The sequence below is a fragment of the Centruroides sculpturatus genome, unplaced genomic scaffold (assembly GCF_000671375.1).
Source record: "Centruroides sculpturatus isolate CEXI.00-Female unplaced genomic scaffold, Cexi_2.0 scaffold1296, whole genome shotgun sequence".
NCBI classification, from domain to species: Eukaryota; Metazoa; Arthropoda; class Arachnida; order Scorpiones; family Buthidae; genus Centruroides; species Centruroides sculpturatus.
The window spans coordinates 29,217-51,246 of record NW_019392613.1 but is presented as its reverse complement, the minus strand read 5'-3'; the positions used below and the strand labels follow the sequence as shown (position 1 = coordinate 51,246).

Genomic DNA, 22,030 nt, shown 5'->3' with positions numbered 1-22,030 from the left:
TACAATCAGAGATCAATGTATAAATAAAATATTTATTTTAATTATAATTATTACTATGCTCTTCACAGAAAAATATGATTTACATATTTCTTGACACCCAATGTCAAGAAATACGTAAGTTTCCATTCTTAGTATTTCAAATTTTTTATATTTGTTGATAAACTTCTTTGTATTGTATTTCTTTTCTTCTTTCTCTTAAGCATGTTTTTGATACAAATAAATCATTGTTCAAGATTTTATTTAATACCTTCCCACAAGTTAAGTAACATGCATACAATATTCAATTTCTCAATTATTTTAAATGAAGATATTGAATTGCAGGTTGCAAAGATCAGTTACCTGTAACTCTTCATTGCAACCCATAATTCAATATGTTAATTTAAAATAGTAACCTGTTCATATATTTTCACAAGTTTTTCAATGTGGGATTAGTTGCTAACTCTATTGCAAGTATATAAAGAAAAGAGAAATAATTATGCTAATTATTAATCTTGTTTTTCAAAACACTAAAAATGAAAAGCATCAACCAAATTGATAATCTAACTTTTCAAATACCAGAATGAATTATAGTTTAAATTCTATTTATATATATCGTATTTATTATGCATACTGGATACAATTCATGATGTGGGGAGCAATACCTTCTCCTGAAAACAAAACAATTAAATACAAAGATTATAAAAACACAGACAAAAATATACAATAATAAATTATAAGTAATAATTGAAATTATAAGTTAAGATTCAAAACTAAAATGTAATATTTAAAGTTTAACACTTGGAGCATCTGTCAACATATTTATCTTATTTAATTAAATAGAAGTTAGCTTTTTCTTATTTTTCTAAAATATTTTCAGTGTAATTCAAAAGTTTATTTTAGTTGAAAATGAAACTGTAAATTTTTTTAAATTTAGCAGTATTTTAAAATATAATCAAAATAAATAAATAAAACAAGAAAAACAATGAGATAAAGAATATAATAAATTAATTTTTAATAATTGAATAGAATTTTACAATTACCTGTAGCATTATTAAATTATTCTAAAATTATTATTATAAATTCTCACCTGAGACAATCCATGGCTTGCAGCTACATCTACATTGGTGAGTGTATATTCTTCTGTTTGACTTACATCTTCAGACCATACAGCACAACAGTGATGTGCAAATACATGTCCTACAAAAAATTCAATTTTCACAAATAATGCACAATTTTAAAAAATGAAATATATATGAAGCATAATTATTTGAAGTATAAAATGCATGTAAACACAATTTTCAACTTAATGTCATAATTATTTAATTCAGTTTTTTTTAACATAAAAATGATGCAGAATATTTTATGAATAATATTTTACTTTAACAAAATAAGTTTTAATTTGTAGATTATATACAAAAATATTATATTAAAGAAAAGATATAAAGAAAAATTATATTACATAGTTTGTAATGATATGCTTCAATTTTTATATTTAATTTTTTCCCCTCCTTCAAAGAGAAACAAAAGACTCAATGCTATCAATTCCTTATTTCAATACGTTAATGGTTATTGCAAAAATCATCTAACTGGAAAAAGTATTTGCAAAAATTTTTTATTTTTATAATGAAGAAATTATTTTAATTTTGCAGTATTAATAACCACAAAACATCTATGATATGATTTTAAAAAATTGATATTTTTGAATATAAAATAATTTTTCTTTGATTAGAACAAACAAAATTACATTTAATTATTATCTTATTTAAAATTTAAATACTTTTGTAACTAATATGTACAGTACTTAAAATTTTAATGTTTTCTGAAATTAAATTCTTATTATTTTTATAATTGCTACATTCAATAATTTATATGCCCATTTTAAATGCAAAAATTCACAAAATTTTATCTTTTAGACAGTTGTTTAATACCTGTAGATTCAAATATAACACTTGGATCAGGTTCTTCAGGAAAACCAACAACTTCTAATTCATCCATTGGTCCAGGTTGTATTCTAAACAAATCATTCAAACCATAGAGACTAGAACGGCGATGCATTTTTCCTCTTTCCCTGTGTAATTACAACAAAAAATTATTAACAATAATGACAGAAATGTAATTATATAAAAATTCTAAAATATTATAATAATATGTTTCAAAGGTCATAACAAAATTTGAAAGTTAATCACAATGCCATTATTTTCTCTTATTGCAATTACTATTCAAATTTTTAAATTAAAAAATAAACAGCATTAATAAATGAAACTGAAATTAAAAGTCAAATTCAAAGACAAATTATGTACCTATATAAAATTTAAAAACCTGATATCAAGTTTCCTATATAATATGAAAATTTATTCTTCTTATTGATCTTAGATAGTGCTCTAAAAAGTGATAATACCCTCATATTTACAGTTATAATTTTTTAGAAAAATCTAATCTATAATTCAAATAAGATTTACATCTAAATTTTGTAAAGTAGATGTATAATTAGTAAAATTATATATATAAGTTTAATAATTTTATGTTGTGAATGTCATGCTCAGCTAATACAGTACTGGTGGCAATGCTATGCATGTGTTTTATACATTGTGAGTGTTTAGAATGGATATGTCTATAATGTATGTGATTTTATTGTGTTTGTCAATGAGTGTGATGTCTGGTCTGCTGTGGTAAATTGTTTTATCTGTAATTATGGCTCTGTCATAGTGTATTTTGTGTGTCATTTTCTAATACTGCCAGTGGGGTATATTTGTAGTATGGTACCTGGGTGTTTAATAATCTTTGTTTGTGTGCAAGCTCTTGATGTATTATATTTGCTATTTGATTATGCCTATGTAAATAATAATAATATTATTATTATATACCTTCCAAATTTAGTAGAACTTTTTTGTCTTCTTAATGGTAACACTTTTGGAGATCTTTCAATTTGTGGTGTACCACTGTCACTTTCACTTGATTCACGACGAGATTTTATATCTTTTTTAAATGGATTAAATCCTGGAGATGGTTCAAATCGAGTCAATTCTCCCTGACCTAAACAACTATTTTCACCTAAATTACAAAATGCACAAACTTTTCCTGGCCTATAAAAAAATATATAAAGTAATAAATATTTTAATCCTGAAATAAATTACAGTTAGAAAATTTAAATAAAACATTTAAAAAATAAAATAAAATTTCAATTAATATGAAATTTGTAATTCAAAAATTCAAAAAAACTAAAATAATAAATCTTTAAATTATTCTCTTAAAACTTTTTCTAATATTTTAATTTGATTTGCTTGTATTAATAATAATTTCTTTCTGATTTCTTTAATAGTTCTACAGTAAATTTAGCACTGTATTATTCATGATAAATAATATATTGTAAGAATGTTCAAACTTTTTGAGAAAAGGGACACACACCAATTTATAAAATGTAATGCATGTATGGCATAATGAAGTATCATTTAATTGTGCATCATAAGTCACACAATATTTTCAACTATGCAGTAGTAGCTAAACAATGAATGAGTTGCTTAGTAGAGCAGTTTTAATACAGCAGAATAAGCAAACCAATGAGATAGCCCATTTGAAACAGATTATGTCAATTCTTTGTTTACCCTGCTGTATGAAAGCCACTTGACTAGGCAACATACTCAATGTCTTCTCCAATCTCAAAAAATTTGTAAAATTTTTAAATATATATAATTGCTATCTGTTAAATATATATGGATATCATTTGATGATAACATAAATATGTAAAATAAATTTAAAAACTTCATAATAAAAATATGACTCAAAGGTGTGGGTAAGTAATTCCATAATTCACTAAAAACAGATAAACATTTGTCATTTCTATTCTAACTTATAATTGTCCATATAATAAATACCTTATAATGACAAGCACAAACTTGAATTTTTATATTACTGTGTCAATACATATCATGATAAGAATGTAAAATATATGCATCTTATTCAGTATCATTTTCTGATTAAATTATTATAACCATTTTAATATTTCCTACATTCCCATTTTATATTTTGCTTTGTTCTAAATGAAAATAAATAAATAAATATATTTTTAGTTTGTATTTAGGTCTGAGCAACAAATATTTTCATTTAAAATAGTTTAAAATCAAATTATCTTTATAATTTAAAAAACTGGGTAATACATTTCTATAAATAAATAATCAATAATGTACTCATATATTTAATACTTTCAATATATGTTGTTTTGAAATATGATATTATTTAGACTTCTTTGTAACATAATTTTATTTATCATTCATAATTCAGATTGAAAATTAAAGAAAGTTTTCTTTTCATTGTAAGTTAACAGTATGGCAAAATACTTTTTTAAAATAAAATTGAAAAAAATCTGTGATTTTCATCTTAAAATTAAATACAGTATTTGTGAAAAAATTCAGTATTCCATTTTTTATTATGATATATAAAAAGACTGATTTTTAAAATATTCATAACTTATACTTTTCTTATATGACTTATCTTTTATTTTTCAAAGCATTTTTAAAATATACAAAGAAAAAAATTATATGTATTTATAAGTGCAAACTATTTTTTAAAATACATTTAATTTATATTTTCAATTATTTATTTATAAGTAATTACACAAGTAGCAAAATTAAAATAATGAGTACCAATGATAAGCTCAACTAAATCTCTGTTGAGCATCAAGGTCAAAACAGGACAACTGTCCCAACTGTCATTTTTGACCTTGCCATTCAACCAGTCATTGATGTTGATTGAAGTTTTGCCTCCCACATGTTTCAACTTCAATTGAATTTAAAATTAAGTTATAGAATTATACTGTTGCAGAAAAAAGTTCCACATTTTGATTACTTATAAGTCTATATAATTAATTCATACTTCATTATAGAACAAGTAAATAAATGCTCATTTGTCTATTCCTTATGATCATGAGAACTAATTGACTAATTTACAATTATCATGAAATAACAATTCTAATACTGTTAATATTGTTAACTCATGATTATTTTAAATTTTTAACAAAAACAGCAAATTAATGGTGAAAATTTTTGCTGGTTATTAAAAACCTAACATATAAAATTTTATATTCAGTTACTTTGAAAAATTTTTATTTTATTAAACATACACAAATTCAAACCCAAAATAAGTAATGGCAAACAGTGTAAATAAAGAAAATATTTTATAGAAATTATTATGTACATTTGATGTAGAAAATTAATAAAATAAATGAATGTTACTTTATAATTTTATAACTCAACTGTTAAAATATTTAAATTTTTATACTAGATATAACATAAAATATAGTTTAAAAGCATATGTATATTTTTGTTGTTTGTATTCACACACAATTATTGTTATTTTTTTTATTAATGAAATCTGATTTGCTACATATTCAAATCATACAATTTTTTCATACTTATGATAAAATTGCACTTCCTAAAACAATTTTTGTTAAATTTAACATAATTCCCACTTTCTTTCTGTCTTAAAAATTAAGTACTTTATAAGGATTTTTAAGCACTTATTGCAAAATCTTCAAAAAACAAAGCATGTCCAAAATATGTAGTAGCCTTTTTTCTTTTTGTTTTAAATCCTATTGAATACTTGACTATACTATAATATATACTATATTATAAGCATAAAAGAAATTATTTTATTTATTATTTTATTTTATTTACTCCATACAAGATTTCTCCTAGAGTACAAGTGGTTAATACATTTAATGACATTCACAATAAAATTATATTTTTTCTAAACTGTTTCTACAGAATCTGTGTCAGAAAACAATCCATGTATCCTGTCCCCAGTAGAAATACAAATGTCACAACAATCTTCAGTTGGACAAAAAAGAATAAATTTTTCACGATTAAATAAATAATGATTCAAAGTAGCATTTCTCCGTGTACAATAAAGACATCTATCAAAAGAAATAAAATTAACTTCAAATTTCCTCCAAGTTAAACAAAATTTATTTAAATGTATCTGGGCAATCATTTTCTTAACTACATAAGGCAATTGTTGATAATAAATAAAAAATTATTACTTCTCAAAAAATAAAAAATTTTATCACTGAAAAAAATTGTACAGGTAATAGTTAACTAAACTGTTTACTATTACCTGTACAATTTTNGAAATAAAACAATTTATTTATTTATAAGTAATTATTTACAAAGCATAGATATCATGACGCATTTGATTTCAAATTTTACAGACTCGTATAAAAACGAATTAGTTATTTTCACTAAAATCAATCATAACATGTTTGCGAAATGTCAACACGAATTTGTACTCGTAAGAAATAAAACAAATTATTTATTTATAAGTAATTACACAAGTAGCAAAATTAAAATAATGAGTACCAATGATAAGCTCAACTAAATCTCTGTTGAGCATCAAGGTCAAAACAGGACAACTGTCCCAACTGTCATTTTTGACCTTGCCATTCAACCAGTCATTGATGTTGATTGAAGTTTTGCCTCCCACATGTTTCAACTTCAATTGAATTTAAAATTAAGTTATAGAATTATACTGTTGCAGAAAAAAGTTCCACATTTTGATTACTTATAAGTCTATATAATTAATTCATACTTCATTATAGAACAAGTAAATAAATGCTCATTTGTCTATTCCTTATGATCATGAGAACTAATTGACTAATTTACAATTATCATGAAATAACAATTCTAATACTGTTAATATTGTTAACTCATGATTATTTTAAATTTTTAACAAAAACAGCAAATTAATGGTGAAAATTTTTGCTGGTTATTAAAAACCTAACATATAAAATTTTATATTCAGTTACTTTGAAAAATTTTTATTTTATTAAACATACACAAATTCAAACCCAAAATAAGTAATGGCAAACAGTGTAAATAAAGAAAATATTTTATAGAAATTATTATGTACATTTGATGTAGAAAATTAATAAAATAAATGAATGTTACTTTATAATTTTATAACTCAACTGTTAAAATATTTAAATTTTTATACTAGATATAACATAAAATATAGTTTAAAAGCATATGTATATTTTTGTTGTTTGTATTCACACACAATTATTGTTATTTTTTTTATTAATGAAATCTGATTTGCTACATATTCAAATCATACAATTTTTTCATACTTATGATAAAATTGCACTTCCTAAAACAATTTTTGTTAAATTTAACATAATTCCCACTTTCTTTCTGTCTTAAAAATTAAGTACTTTATAAGGATTTTTAAGCACTTATCGCAAAATCTTCAAAAAACAAAGCATGTCCAAAATATGTAGTAGCCTTTTTTCTTTTTGTTTTAAATCCTATTGAATACTTGACTATACTATAATATATACTATATTATAAGCATAAAAGAAATTATTTTATTTATTATTTTATTTTATTTACTCCATACAAGATTTCTCCTAGAGTACAAGTGGTTAATACATTTAATGACATTCACAATAAAATTATATTTTTTCTAAACTGTTTCTACAGAATCTGTGTCAGAAAACAATCCATGTATCCTGTCCCCAGTAGAAATACAAATGTCACAACAATCTTCAGTTGGACAAAAAAGAATAAATTTTTCACGATTAAATAAATAATGATTCAAAGTAGCATTTCTCCGTGTACAATAAAGACATCTATCAAAAGAAATAAAATTAACTTCAAATTTCCTCCAAGTTAAACAAAATTTATTTAAATGTATCTGGGCAATCATTTTCTTAACTACATAAGGCAATTGTTGATAATAAATAAAAAATTATTACTTCTCAAAAAATAAAAAATTTTATCACTGAAAAAAATTGTACAGGTAATAGTTAACTAAACTGTTTACTATTACCTGTACAATTTTTTTTCTAAATCTTACAATTTAAGCTTTTTTTCCTATTAAAAAAACTACAAGAACTTAATATTTCTATTTAAGTATTATGACTATGTGACTAAAACCATTAAAAAATATTACAAAATATATTTTAAAATACTGTAATTGACTACAAAATAAAATATTTTAGACCTTTAATTTTATATTTTGTCTTCAACTATAGTATTTTCAAAATATATTTTGTTGCTTCCTAGATTTTTTAAATCTAGGATTTAAAAAATCTAGATTTTTTAAATCTAGGAAGCAACATTTTAAATTTAAAAAATTTTTTAAACTAACCAACATTGTTTTTCAACAGCACTAAGGTATTTTTGATGCAATCTGTTGTAATTGTTTTTTATTTTTACTGTCTGAAAAAAACTGTTTGATTGACACATAAATTTTACTTTCCTGGTTTTTCCCTATTTCTTCAGTAAGGTTGTTGACAACATAAACATGCAAAATAAATAATTTTATAATAAAAATATGATTTAAAAATTTTGGTAAGATACTTCCATCACTCATTGATATATAGTTAACATAAGAAAACAAAATCAAAAATTAAGTTTCTTTTCTTCTCTTTTTCTTCATTTTTTCATCTACTTCCATGAAAGACAAGTGACATATTTGTCTGGCTCCAGAGGAAATTAATTATAGCTATTTATTAATTTTTATGTCAGCTATATTAATTTATAATTTCTAACATAATCAATAATAATTCTTTGTGCAATGAAAGCAATGCAATTTTCAATTTCTGAAGTGTCTCACAATGTTTCCCTTAATTCCTCAACTTATCCCACTTATTTCTACAAAAAAAACAAATTACTAAAGTGATGGCCATTGGCTGTTCTGTTTTCTGATTATTCAGCAGAAGATTATTTGTAACTTTTTGCACATGTTTTTTTTATGGATTGCTCATAAATAATTAAGCAATTATAAGGACTTTTTACATATTTTTGTGAAAATATGCAATTTTAAGCACCACAAAAAATTTAAGCACTTTTAAGAATTTCTAAGGACTGTGGGAACCTTGATTAACAAATATCTTAAGGCAGGGGTCTTCAACCTGGGTTCCCTGGAACGTTGACAAGGGTTCCGCAAGTGATCACTATTTGCTCAGCCAAAACACACGTTAAATGGAAATCATCTGTACAAGGAATTTTTCATGTAGGAATGGGTAGTGGACTGTCTTATTAAATTATTAGATTAATATAATATTTAGAAAAAATTACAATATTAATATAAATTGGATATAAAGTGGCAGTTGATTTAAAAAAAATAAATATAAATAAATATTTTATGGATAAAATAAAATCTTGAAATTCGGTAAAAGTCACGTGCTTCAAATACACCAATCAAGACGCATCACGTCACGTATTAGTTCTGTTAATCTCATTCTGTCTGTTAAATACAATCACGTACAAACATACAAGTGAGTATTTATTTTGTTTTTATATCATAATTGATAACTCTTATTATTTATTTACAATTTTATTGGACTACTGTAGCAATAATGGATATGTGTTTGAAAACTAGTAAGCTTCATTCCACGGATGCGGGAACTAGTTTCGCTACTACTGTTGATAATGAACCAGATGTTAGTACCAAAAGGTTGTCTGGTGATTCGGAGTTACCCATTTGTAAAAAGCTGGAGTATAATGAAGAATACATAAAATTTGGTTTTACATGGATTGGTGATAAAAATGAACCAAAAAAGTTATGCATTAAATGCGAACATGTGATGCACAATAGCAGTTTAAATCCCGCAAAATTGAAAAGACATTTGGAAACAAATCATCCAACTTTACAAAATAAAAATGTTAAGTATTTTAAAAAAAAATGTAATGAGTTGAAGAATAGAAAAAAGACAAAAAATACCTTTATGAACTTTGTTAAAAACGATCGTGATAATGCTTTGGAAGTATCATATCATGTCAGTTATCGTATTGCTCAACAGGGTGAAGCTTATATGATCGCAGAAAAATTAATTAAGCCATGTGTAATTAATTTTTCTGATTAAGTAAGATGTATTTACTACCATGATTGGGGAAGAACGTGCTAAATTAGTTGACTGTATCCCCCTTTCGGATACTACAGTTTAGAGGCGTGTTAAAGATATGTCTATTTTTGTGAAAATGAGCTTGTAAGACATTTGCAAGCTTCTGAACACAGATTTACTATTCAACTTGACGAAACTACAGATATAGCTGGATTAGCGATCTTGCTCATTATTGCGAGATATATCCATGGAATGGCTACTCAAGAAGATATGCTAATTTGCAAAAGTTTGCCAACCATAACAACTGTGTAAGAAATTTTTAATTTGATAAATTCATATTTCAAAAAGCAAGATATATCTTGGGATTTATGTCATCGAGTATGTACCGATGGAGCCAAGGCAATTCTTGGTAAATTGAACAGCGTAGTTGCACGCGTGAAACAAAAAAATCCTCACACGAGAAGTACTCATTGTCGTCTTCATCGACGGGCTCTCGCAGTGACGAAAATGCCAGAAGAGCTAAAAGACATACTTAATGATTGTGTTAAAATTATAAATTTTATCAAATCAAGGCCATTAAATTCAAGAGTTTTCAATTTATTGTGTGAAAATATGGGAAGTTTATATAAAACACTACTGTTGCACACAGACGTCCGTTGGTTATCTCGTGGAAAAGTGTTAGCAAGGTTTTGTGAATTAAAAGATGAAATAAGAATTTTCTTATCTGAACATGCACCTCAATTATCTCAAAAATTAAATGATGCAGTTTGGATTCAGAAAATGGTATATCTAGCAGATATTTTTACCTATTTAAATGAGCTCAACACATCGCTCCAAGGAACAAATATCAATATTTTCAGGGTACAAAGTAAAATTGACGCTACTCTTTTAAAATTGAAATTTTGGGCAGTTTGCATTTTGAAAGGAAATATTGAACGCTTTCCTAATTTGCACAATATTTTAGTAGACAGTAACGCTAATCTCGATAAAAATGTAAAAAATAAATTGGTCCAACATTTATAAGATCTGCAAAAAACATTTTGCGAATGTTTCCTGTTCAAAAAGAAAAATTATCTCAAATTCAAAATCCTTTTCAAGACTGCGACACTTCCGAACTCCCAATAAAAGAAAGAGAACAACAAATTGATGTAACGACCGACACTCGATTGAAACTAAAATTTAATTGAATAGATATTATGCATTTTCGGATTGACATTAGGAATGAATATCCTGAAATTGCCAAAAGAGCTGTAAAACATTTAATGTCATTTATATCGACCTATATGTAAAAAATCTTTCTCTTTGTATGCTGCCACAAAAACAAAGTACAGAAACAGATTGGATGCTGAAGATGACATTAGGTTGCAGATTTCAACAATTATTTCCGATGTAAAAATGCTTTGCGATAAAAAAATATGCGCAGTCGAGTCATTAAAAGAATTTTCTTTTTATTAATTTGTTATAATATAAAATATTGTTCCTTTTGTTAATTATTCATAAAATGTATTCTAGAAAATAAATAAAATAAAACCCGATTCGCTACCTCACTATTCATTGTTTTATCAAGATGTTTGTATTAAGATTAAATAAAGATACAAGAATAATTTTGCAAATTCGAGTAGAAAAAAGCTTTGATAAACTATTTTATCTGCTACTTAAACACGAGGTTCCTTCAAGAAACCCTGAGCTCAAAGGGTTCCCGAAAGTGTAAAAGGTTGAAGACCCCTGTCTTAAGGAAACTATTCATAGCTATTATTTTTGTAAATAAAACTGTAATATAACTAATATTAGTAGAGCTAATTTAGAGGATTGAAATCAGTCAATCTGGATAAAAGCAAATATAATTTATTCATTAGAAACATTAGAAATTTTATTTGTCAAAAACAATACTAATAAAATTAAACAATTTATTAACTAATCCTTTTTCAATTAAAACAAATCTAGATTTTAATCTTGTAAAAAAAAAACTCTTACTTAATTTTACAAGATATTACATTCTTGTTTAAAAGATAAAAGAGGAAATTTATGAATTTGTGCCAATATTTGAATCATTTAATTTAATAATTTTGTACCAAGGTCATTAAGTTTGTGAAAAAAGGTTTAACTGATTATCTTAATTAAATTTAGTAAACTAATTATATATATATAACATTCTAAATAATAATTAAAAGAAAACTAATTATAATAGGTTTTTACAATGTATAATTATTTTAATTAACAAGTTATAATTTATCAAATTTCACTGATAAAATTATATTCTTTACTATGTATTTTAATGTAAAACAAACTTTACCATTGTTCTTGATTACTTTCTTCATGCATTGTTCTTCTCAAAACAGAGTAGGCTGTTTGCGGATCATCTATTTCCCCTTAAAAAAATTTTCTGTGTTAATACTTCACAAAAATAATAAATTAAATCTCATATATATATATAAAATCAAAATCACATCTGTCTGTTCAAGTATAAGTTGAGAACAGCTGAATGAATTTCTATGAAACTTTGTATAGCTATTCATGTTAGTCCTGGGAAGAATATAAGTTGCTTTCCATTTCCAAAATCATTCAATTTTATAAACTTTGATAGAATTATCATATTGTTTGCAAGAGTAAATAGTTCACATCTGGTCCTTATCATGCTTTTTGCATGAATAGAAAGTTTTGCCCAGAGGTTGATGATGTGAAATAAACTGTGAAATTCAAATACAATAGGCTAATGCTGTGGTCATTGACAAGTGAAAGTGGAAATCAACAGAATCATATTTCATTTGATTGATCAGACTATTATTTGAGCAAAATACATGCATTAGTGAAAGTATGGCCATTAGCATTTTTACCATTATCAGACTGAATAGAATTCTTTCAATGTAAATTTTTTTTTGGTTGTATCACACTGCAATGATTTTAGTTTATTATATTTTTGTGTTTTCTGAACTGAATTTTGAACATTTACACCTAAGTTTTCCACAAAAATCTCTGGATATACATACAATGACAGGCAAAATTATTAGACAGACCCCTCACTCTAATTTGGGCAAAGCTGTTAGTAACACATGGTGGACTTAACAGCAATAATTATCATATAAAAGACATGCTTAATATCAAGAGAACTGTATATCAGTAAAATTAGCCTAAACATAAGTAAGAAAAAGATTTAAACATCTTTCATTGAGACATGATTGTGGGGTGCAAAAAAGAGCTGATTTCAGTATTTTGGAAACTAATATCCTCATCTTTTCTCTTGCAACAGTATCTCAGGTGTTCAGAGAATGACAGCTGACCAAAAAATGTTAAGCAATAAGCACAACTGTGGATAGAAAAAGCTTGTGGATCAAAGAGGTAACAGGCAACTGGCACAAATCATTCATGTAAGCAGAAGGGCAACAACATGACAGAGTGCAGCTCAACATACAGTGCAGGTGCAGTAACAAGCATATCCAAATGCACAACATGTTGGTCCTTGTCTTTGGATTGGTTTTAATAGCAGATCATCATTAACGGTGCCTTTCTTATCACAGAAAAACAGAAAAGCATGCCTGCTGTGGACCCAAGAGCGTCAAACTGAACAATTAATAAGTGGAAAAGGGTAATTTGGTCTGACAAGTCTCAATTCCTTCTCCACCATGTTGATGGCACCAGCAGCATGAGTCTTGCCAACTGACAACCCTACAAGCTGGTGATGGTGGAATAATGGAGTGAGGTATGTACCTTGGAACACCCTTGGTTCCTTAATACCTCTAGGAACACCTCTTAATGCCATGGGCTATTTCAACATTACTGCTGACCAGGTGTACCCATTTATGGTTAGTGTTCCCTGATGCAGATGGGCATTTTCAGCAGAATAATGCATCCTGTCACTGTGCTTAATTGATCTCAGATTGGTTCTATGAACATAACTCAGAGTTCCACTTGCTTCACCAGCTAGCTTAGTCACCTGATCTCAACTCCATTGAGCATTTTGGGTCAAGGTGGAATGATTTGAAACCTAGAAATACTGCCATTCAATATGAACCAACTAAAAGCAGCTATTATGTCAGCATGGGCCAATATTCCTGCACAACAGTTCCAACACCTTAGAGAATTTAACAGTTCCAACACCTTAGAGCAGTAAGCTAGAGAGGATAATTTGGCCACTCAGTGTATGTATAAAATAAGTTAATTTTATAAGTATGTGACCTCTCAAATTAAAATGTATGGACAGATTGGAATGGATGGGACAGGGAAGTTTAGAATTATTGCATTTTTTCTCAAAATGAGTGATCATCATCATAACATTAAATAAATATTTTTGTTAATGTAGTGAATAAGAGAATAATGAATTGACACATTCAATGTGAAATTTTGTTGAAATATCTTGGAAAGTCCCAAAAGTAGAAAAGAAAATTTATAATTTTAATTGCAAATTTTGTTGACCTGGGAAATTTAATTTAGAAATATGAAGAATGACTATTAGTTCTAACTTCAGTTCTAATGTCAATTAACTGTCATTATTTTTCAAACGCTAAACAAACTTTGATTTTATCACTGACTGATTTAGTGATGTGATTCCAAACAAAAAATCCAACAGATTGAATTCTCTCATTTTTCTGCTACACAGTTGCATCAATGTCAAACAAAGGTCACTGATATGTCTTAAATTTGTTTGAACATGCCAAAACCATGTGTATAGTGATTCTAGACATATATTAACTTTACTTAATATATCATTTTCCCAAGTTGCTTAACATAGCTTCATTCCAAATTATGTAATATTTTTATAAATAATTTGCCATATTTTTATATCCCAATNGGTATAACAAACACATAAATAAATAACACAAAATAAATTGTAGCTATATGTCGATTCCGCTCGACACGTCCGAACAAGAAGCCGAACAAAAGTGTGGAGGGAATTAAGAGTTGCATGGTGCTCAAACAAAAGAGGAATCGACGAGATTTGATAAGTAAATTAACTTCACTCTGACACCGGGGATGAAATACTAAATACGGAATCTGTTACCGGTGTAATTTTGTGTGAAAAAATCTTCCTTTCACAAACGTTTGAGCTGTCGAGATAACTCTTCTTCAGGTAGAGAAAAGAAAAGAAAAAAAATTCCGACAGAACACTTCGAAAAATGGAACGTAGATATTTAAATATCTACATTCCCTTTTTCAAAGTGTTCCGTTGGAATTTTTTCTCTCGGTAACAGGTTCTGTATTTAGAGATTTGAAAATTGAGTAACTCCGGGTTCGCGTAAGTCGAGGTATTACTGTATTTCAAATTCAAATGGTCTGAAGATGAAATGAAGAAATCCCAAAAAACATTTTACCAATAAAAAACTGATTCCCATAATTTTAGGAATTTTGTTTTTCTTCTGATTTGACATTCCATTAAGTACTCTCTCTACTCATCTGGAAAAACAAGGAACAGGTTCAATGAACCACAAAATCTGACAGAATAGTAAAGCAAGCATAAATGTAAGTATCCAGATGCTGTGTGTACTGAAGTGGTTTGCAAGTAGGCCTACAGACAAAAATATTCCTGCTGATAGAAAACTTCAGAGAGAGAAAGCTGAACAATTCAAGACAACAGTTGGGACATACCAGATTCAAAGCAAGAAGCAGGTAGCTGGATAAATTCAAGAGGAGGCATGAAATAGTTTTTAATGAAATGTAGCAAGAGTGCAAGTGAAAGAGGAGAATTGCATAAAGTGATACAAAAGTTCACCAGAAATTGTACAAAACTATAGCTGAATGATGTTTTCAATGCAGATGAAATGAGATCATTTCTTTAAATGTCTGCTAAATGTAAACAGTAGTGTTCAAAAGTGATTTACAGTGGAACCTTGCTTAATGAGTATAATTCGTTCCAGAATTTTACTCATATTGCAAAACACTCGTTAAGCGAAACAATTTTTCCCATATAAATTAATGTAAAATACGATAATGTGTTCCATGCTGACAAAAGAAATATTCAAATATTTTATGTATAACATTTATTCAAAGAAAATTATACAATGTACATTGTTAAAGAGTCATCTTTTCTTCTATAATGGAATGAACCAACCAACCTGGAATGCAAATTCGATTTGCAGAAAACAAACAAAAAACAAAAAAATTTAATTTGGAATTAGTCATTAAATTTGATACAAGATGGCAGCATAACTGACTATCTCTAGTCAAATTATTTAATTTCTAATATTTAATTAATTATATCCTTTACATAGCCCAAGAATTTAGCATATTGTTTGGTGTGTTTATATAATGGACTATGGTTGTTGATGTTTATGCGTAATATGTCTGAACACAAGTTTGGAAAAATGAATCACAAGCGTCACTAAGATGCCAGCAGAACAAGTGCTAAACACAGACTGATGTAACATATGCACAACCTGGGACTTCCTCTCTTCTTGTCACTCGTTGAGCAAGTCATTTTTTTACAATTTGTTTTGCTTGTTATGCAAATTACTCATTATGAGAGATGCTTGTTAAACGAGGTTCCAATGTACGTCACAAATATAAAAGTACAGAATATGTAAAACATTATAGGTAATAGAAAAACTACAATTGTTATTATTTGTTAACATCTTGATGTTTCCATAGTGCAAAGATGTTACTGAAGTATGTAAGAAACAAAAACTATGGATGACATCAGAGCTTTATTCTAACTACATGAAAAAGACATCCATCTAATTGCTGAAAACAGAAAAAAATTATTCTTTTTATCAACAGTTGCAGTTTGCATTCAATGTTTCCTACTCTGAAAGCTATAATAGTTGAATTTTTATCACCAAATACAACTTCTAGATTGCAACCTATAAATCAAGGAATCATTCAAAACTTTAAATTATGATACAGAAAGCTTATCGTGTGCAAGATGTTTCATGTTATTAAAGACGGATCACATAAATTTGGAATGAACCCGCTAGATACAATGCTAATAATCAAAACACTTGGAATGATGTTCCACAAAGCATCATTGCAAATTGTTTTACAAAAGCAGATTCCATTCAACAGCTTGTTCATGCTTTAAATAAATCTAAATTTCCATCAGAATCCTTCAACAATATCAAAAACTGGGAAATCTCATTATAGAACTGAGTGATGAAATATCATTTGAAGATTTTGTCAATATTGCCAACAACATAGCTACCTATAGATATTTATATAAACACAAAATCAATGCAGAAGGTAAAGAACCAAATGCAAGAAACAAGCAATGAAGATTAAGTAGATTCAGGAAAGGACAAATATCCTTTATTGTAGTTTCTAGAAAGCTCCTTAAGAGCTTTAGCTTTAAAGGGGCTTTTTAGAAACTATATCATTCATAAAACAAAATGCTTTTGAAATGATCAACTACACCAAAAAATTGTTGTGTACAAAGTCTTGTAACAGACTTGTACCAGACAATTATCATTAGTAGGAGCTAGAAGAGAAGGCAGAGTAGGTAGAAGAGAGTTAGTATGGGAAACACTGCCCCTTGCCATCCCATGTAGCTACATCCCTGAAATTTTACTTTTTTGAAAATTATAATAAGCTTTAAATGTTAGACTGATGTTAACTTTAAGCTGAAAGACAAAAATTTTTTAAGTAATGAAATATTGAATTATAGAAACTATGATTATTTTAATGAGATAAATATCACAATTACAATTACCCACAAATGCTGGATAAATCATTTGCAATCATATCAATTATTAACTTTAATTTTTAAATTACCTATATCTAATGGATGATTTCGATGAATATCCCCAACAAATAACTGTGCTGCTTCAGATGACGCACATAAATCATATCCTTTATCCTCATGCAATGCAGATTCTGAAAGATGATAACCACCTCTTGATTCAAACACAGCAATTGATTGATTTGAAGTTGATGAGATTGGTATAATTGCTCTATGAGTTGTTTTACGAGTTCTCATTCTCGGTCTACCAGGAAATCTATGCCAATTTATATAAATCTTAATTAATAATATTCTAAAACTATATTAATAAACGAATTATTTAATTATCTATAAAAATTAAAATGATTTTTGAATTATTGACTTTGGTTCTTTCAAAGAGAAACATGTTGATACAAATCTTAACAAATCAAATATTTATGCAAGAGAGAGTTTTCTTTCATATGTAGTCTCCTTTTGCATAAAAGAGAAGTTAAAATATACTGATTATAATTACATTTGCAAACATAGTAACAACAAAACAATTTAACTTAAATAGACAAATTCTGTATTTTAATAATATAAAGTTTTTGTTTTTGAAGCAGAAATCACACTCTAAATTGCATTAATAAAAATATTTTACACTTTAAAGTAATTAAATGCTAATGATCAATGAAATTAAACTTTATTTTGAAATTCTTATATTAAAAAACTTAAGAAATTAAAATATACTAATAGACACTAAATTTATTAAGTTTATTCCATATGATATAAAACAAGACTGTAATAAAACTTTAAAACAATTATTTCACAGAAAAGTGTACAGTACCTAAAACACTAGAATTCAATAAATCTTTTTTATAAATTAATGAATTGGTTTACAACTTTTTTACAAATACACAAAAAAGAAATACTAAATTATAGAGTTTCTAGTGTCTTTGAATATGTAAATATTTTCATTTTATCTATATTCCTAAAAATACTTTAAATTAATTAAATAACTTTTAATTTAATTTTTTCTATTTATATTTAAAGATTGAAATATTTTTGAACATTTTAGAACCTTTTGAATTTTAACACACATTTATTTAAGTTTTAAATATATTGAATTATTTTTTTACACTTCCTTTAAATTTATTATATTTTAAATTTCTCAATATCATCAATATAATTCATAATAATATCAATACAAAATTTCTATTAAATAATTAAAAATACTAAATCTTAAAGCGAAATAATTTCCAGATTAAATCAGGCTACATTACTACTACTATTAATAACTAAATACAGAGTAATTTGGGCTAGAGGTAAGCATTAGGTGCCTCTAGGTTTAAATTTAACAATTATAATTAAATTATTATTATTAATATAAAATATTAATTATATAATTTAATAAGAGATGGTGCCTGATGCCTCCCTCTAGGCCAAATTACTCTGTTTTTAATTATTAACAGTAGTGGTAATGTAGCCCAATTTAATCCAGCAATCATTTGGCTTTAACATAACTATCAGGCTTTGAGATGTTTATATATGAATACTAAATCTACTAAATTTACAAAGATTTATATATTTATTATTAAATTTTATAGAAATTTATAATTTTCAAGTTTTTTACCATAAATATTTTTTACTCTGTATGGCTATATTTAACAAAAAAAAATAAGTGTTTTAGCATTACTGTATCTTCATTATTAATAAATTATAATAATGAAAGAGCATGTATATAAAACTGCTAACTTTTCAAATAATTATTTTGTCTCTACTCTGACATCACATAAAATTATAATATCTTATAATTCATAAAAAATTACATTCACATAAAAATTTTTTATATATGTTATTGCAGTAGAAATGCTCAATAACGTCAAAACATGTAACATTTTCAACATGACCAGATGAGAATTTTAATATCAATTTTGTATCTCCTAACTTATTCATTCAATATACTTTTTAATAATGAAAAGAATATTACATACACAAAACGACTTCTAATAACTTATTTGTTACGAAAACAACACTGTTATAAAAAGGTTTTGTGAATTGAATATTACATATCTACTTAAACAAATTCAGTATTGCTGAACATAAACCAAAACATTCCAGTCTCACAATAAACAAACAATATTCTATAAAAATGGAATTTATTTCTTTATATTACTGTAATTTACTGCAACTAACCTACAAATTATTTATGTTTTAAAGCCTATTTGAAAGTAAGTGTAGGTTATGAGCTGCTGTGAATTATCTCACATGACAATTTTAAATTACAATTATGAGCTGACCTAACAGCTTTTCCTTTACCTAATCTTACCAAAAGTGTCTTTACAGATCATGAAAAAACTTTTATTGATATATACCACTCATATTCATTCTCTGTCATGATTTCTCTAGAAGAGAAGCTGCCAAAGATATATATATATATATATCTTTGGCAGAATTAAAGGCAATTTATATATACATTACCCTTATTTCCCTCCTGTTTTTCATACATTAATTCACACATTTTAATTGACATATTAAACTCTATTATTAAAGTTGTATTTTGAAAGCTGATAAATTTCCAGTGATTACCTGCATTTTATAAAAAGACTCTTAGAGAACAATTTAAAAATCAATTTTTAATTTTATCATATGTTAGTTCTTTACAGTGAATATGAACTGACTAAATGATCAACTTTCAAACAAGCTGTCAATTGATATTGTAGAGTCTATATGCAACTTCTTAGAAAAATTAACAATGATGACATCAATAGCAACTACATTACACTTATTCACTCTACATTTGGTAGGGCAATCATTTTCATAATCATACTCACTGCATTACCACCCAATACTATCATTTGTATTTAATTTTCTTCTATTTTTCTTTAATTTCTAGTTTTTTCATTTAAGTTTTTCAAGTTTATTTTAGAGAGAGATAGCATTTACTATATTTATTGTCTGTCCAACAAAAGATGAACTTTTCAAAATCATTTTTGATGAGTTGTTAATCAATTATGTTGATTAAGACACATAACTCAATAATTATAATGCTAATAGACAATAAACACTTGCTCTCTTTTCAGTGACAAGATATAAATTTTGATGATTAAAATAAATATATACATTTAAAACAAAATCTAACTTGATGTAATGTTTCATTTTGTTTCACATAGCAGCAATACTTTCCTTCATTTTGCTAACAAAATCAAAACTAGAAATGACTACAGAAGAGCATCCATTATCCGAATACCGATCAACCTAAACATCGGTTAACCGAAAGCATTCCAGTTGGTAAGTTCAAATTTCTGCTAGGGCTGTGGCATTGCAGCATCTTCCCCTCCCTGCTAAACTGAACTGTAAGCCCAGTTTAATGTATTACATTATGTAAGGTATGTATTTGTAAGACATGTGTTACAAATTATATACAGTACAGTTTTGTGTTTAATATACATTTTGTAAACGATCATTTATCTGAACAACTCCAGTCCTGAATTGTTTCAGATAATCAATGCTCTACCATATATCATTATTGTTATTTATTTGCTTCATTTATTAAATTCTATAGTTTAAAAATCATCTTGTAATTTATGTGCAATTTTAAATAATAATTTAAATTAGTGTACAATTTAAATTATTATTAAATAACTTTCAACTTATAGGACAGTAGCAGAATAAATTTTTATGCAATGTTTTCTAAATGGTAATTAGATGTATAAAACAAAATTTCAACATTCTATTGACTACAATCTATCAGTTCTTTATCATGTGAAAAAGTTCATCTTTGGTCAAACAGGTATTATTATTATTATTATGTTGGGTTTTGTGATTTATACTTGGTTCACACCAATGGCTGTGTACTATGCCGGACCAAAGTCAAGGCATAGCAACCAAAACAAAACTAAAATTAAATAAGTGAGTCAGTGTGTCTGTCTGTATTTAGGAATTTCATAACAATGTGACATGTATTCAATATAGTGGTCTTCTGTAGTGTGACGTATGTATTTCTACTCAATTGTAATGTTTCCAGGCTTTTGTGTAGTGTGTGTGGTATCACACCTGTACAGGAGAGAACAACAGGTACAATAAGCACCCTGTCCATCCTCCACAGATGCCTTATTTCCTGGGCGAGTTCTGTGTACTTGCTAATTTTTTCAGTGCATGTGTTTTGTACATTGTAAGTGTTTGGAATGGCTATGTCTATAATGTATGTGATTTTACTGTGTTTGTCAATGAGTGTGATGTCTGGTCTGTTGTGATAAATTGTTTTATCTGTGACTAGCAGACCCCGCCACGCGTTGTTGTGGCTCAAAATGTATCTATTATAAATGCATAACACTTCCCCTGTGGGGGGGAAAATTTTACGAAAAATTTCTTCTTAATGTACATTCTCTTGACGTACCCTATTAAAATGCAATCAAAAACGCAAAAACCCGCATCTAAAATAATATAATAGAAGTCAAGTTCTTCACGGTAAGCCTTAATTCTGTCCCTCTCCCCGTGGGGGAATATCGAAAAATTCCTTCTTAGTGTACATTCTGTTGACGTACCCTATTAAAACGCAATCAAAAACGCAAAAAACCGCATCTAAAATA

At 26.8% G+C, this 22,030-nt stretch overlaps 1 protein-coding gene across 1 annotated transcript in view; it reads right to left on the bottom strand.

Moving 5' to 3' along the window:
- Positions 1 to 1,025: 1,025 nt before the first annotated feature.
- LOC111617698 (histone-lysine N-methyltransferase 2C-like) overlaps positions 1,026 to 22,030 on the bottom strand; it is a 32,317-nt gene continuing 11,312 nt past the window's right edge. Inside the window, exons 3-7 of the mRNA XM_023358985.1 lie at positions 17,513 to 17,736; positions 12,111 to 12,186; positions 2,844 to 3,062; positions 1,908 to 2,047; positions 1,026 to 1,176 (exon numbers count right to left, since the gene is read on the bottom strand). Of these exons, the coding sequence (XP_023214753.1) occupies positions 1,031 to 1,176; positions 1,908 to 2,047; positions 2,844 to 3,062; positions 12,111 to 12,186; positions 17,513 to 17,736 (805 nt within the window). The 3' untranslated portion in view covers positions 1,026 to 1,030. The remainder of the gene's footprint in view (positions 1,177 to 1,907; positions 2,048 to 2,843; positions 3,063 to 12,110; positions 12,187 to 17,512; positions 17,737 to 22,030) is intronic.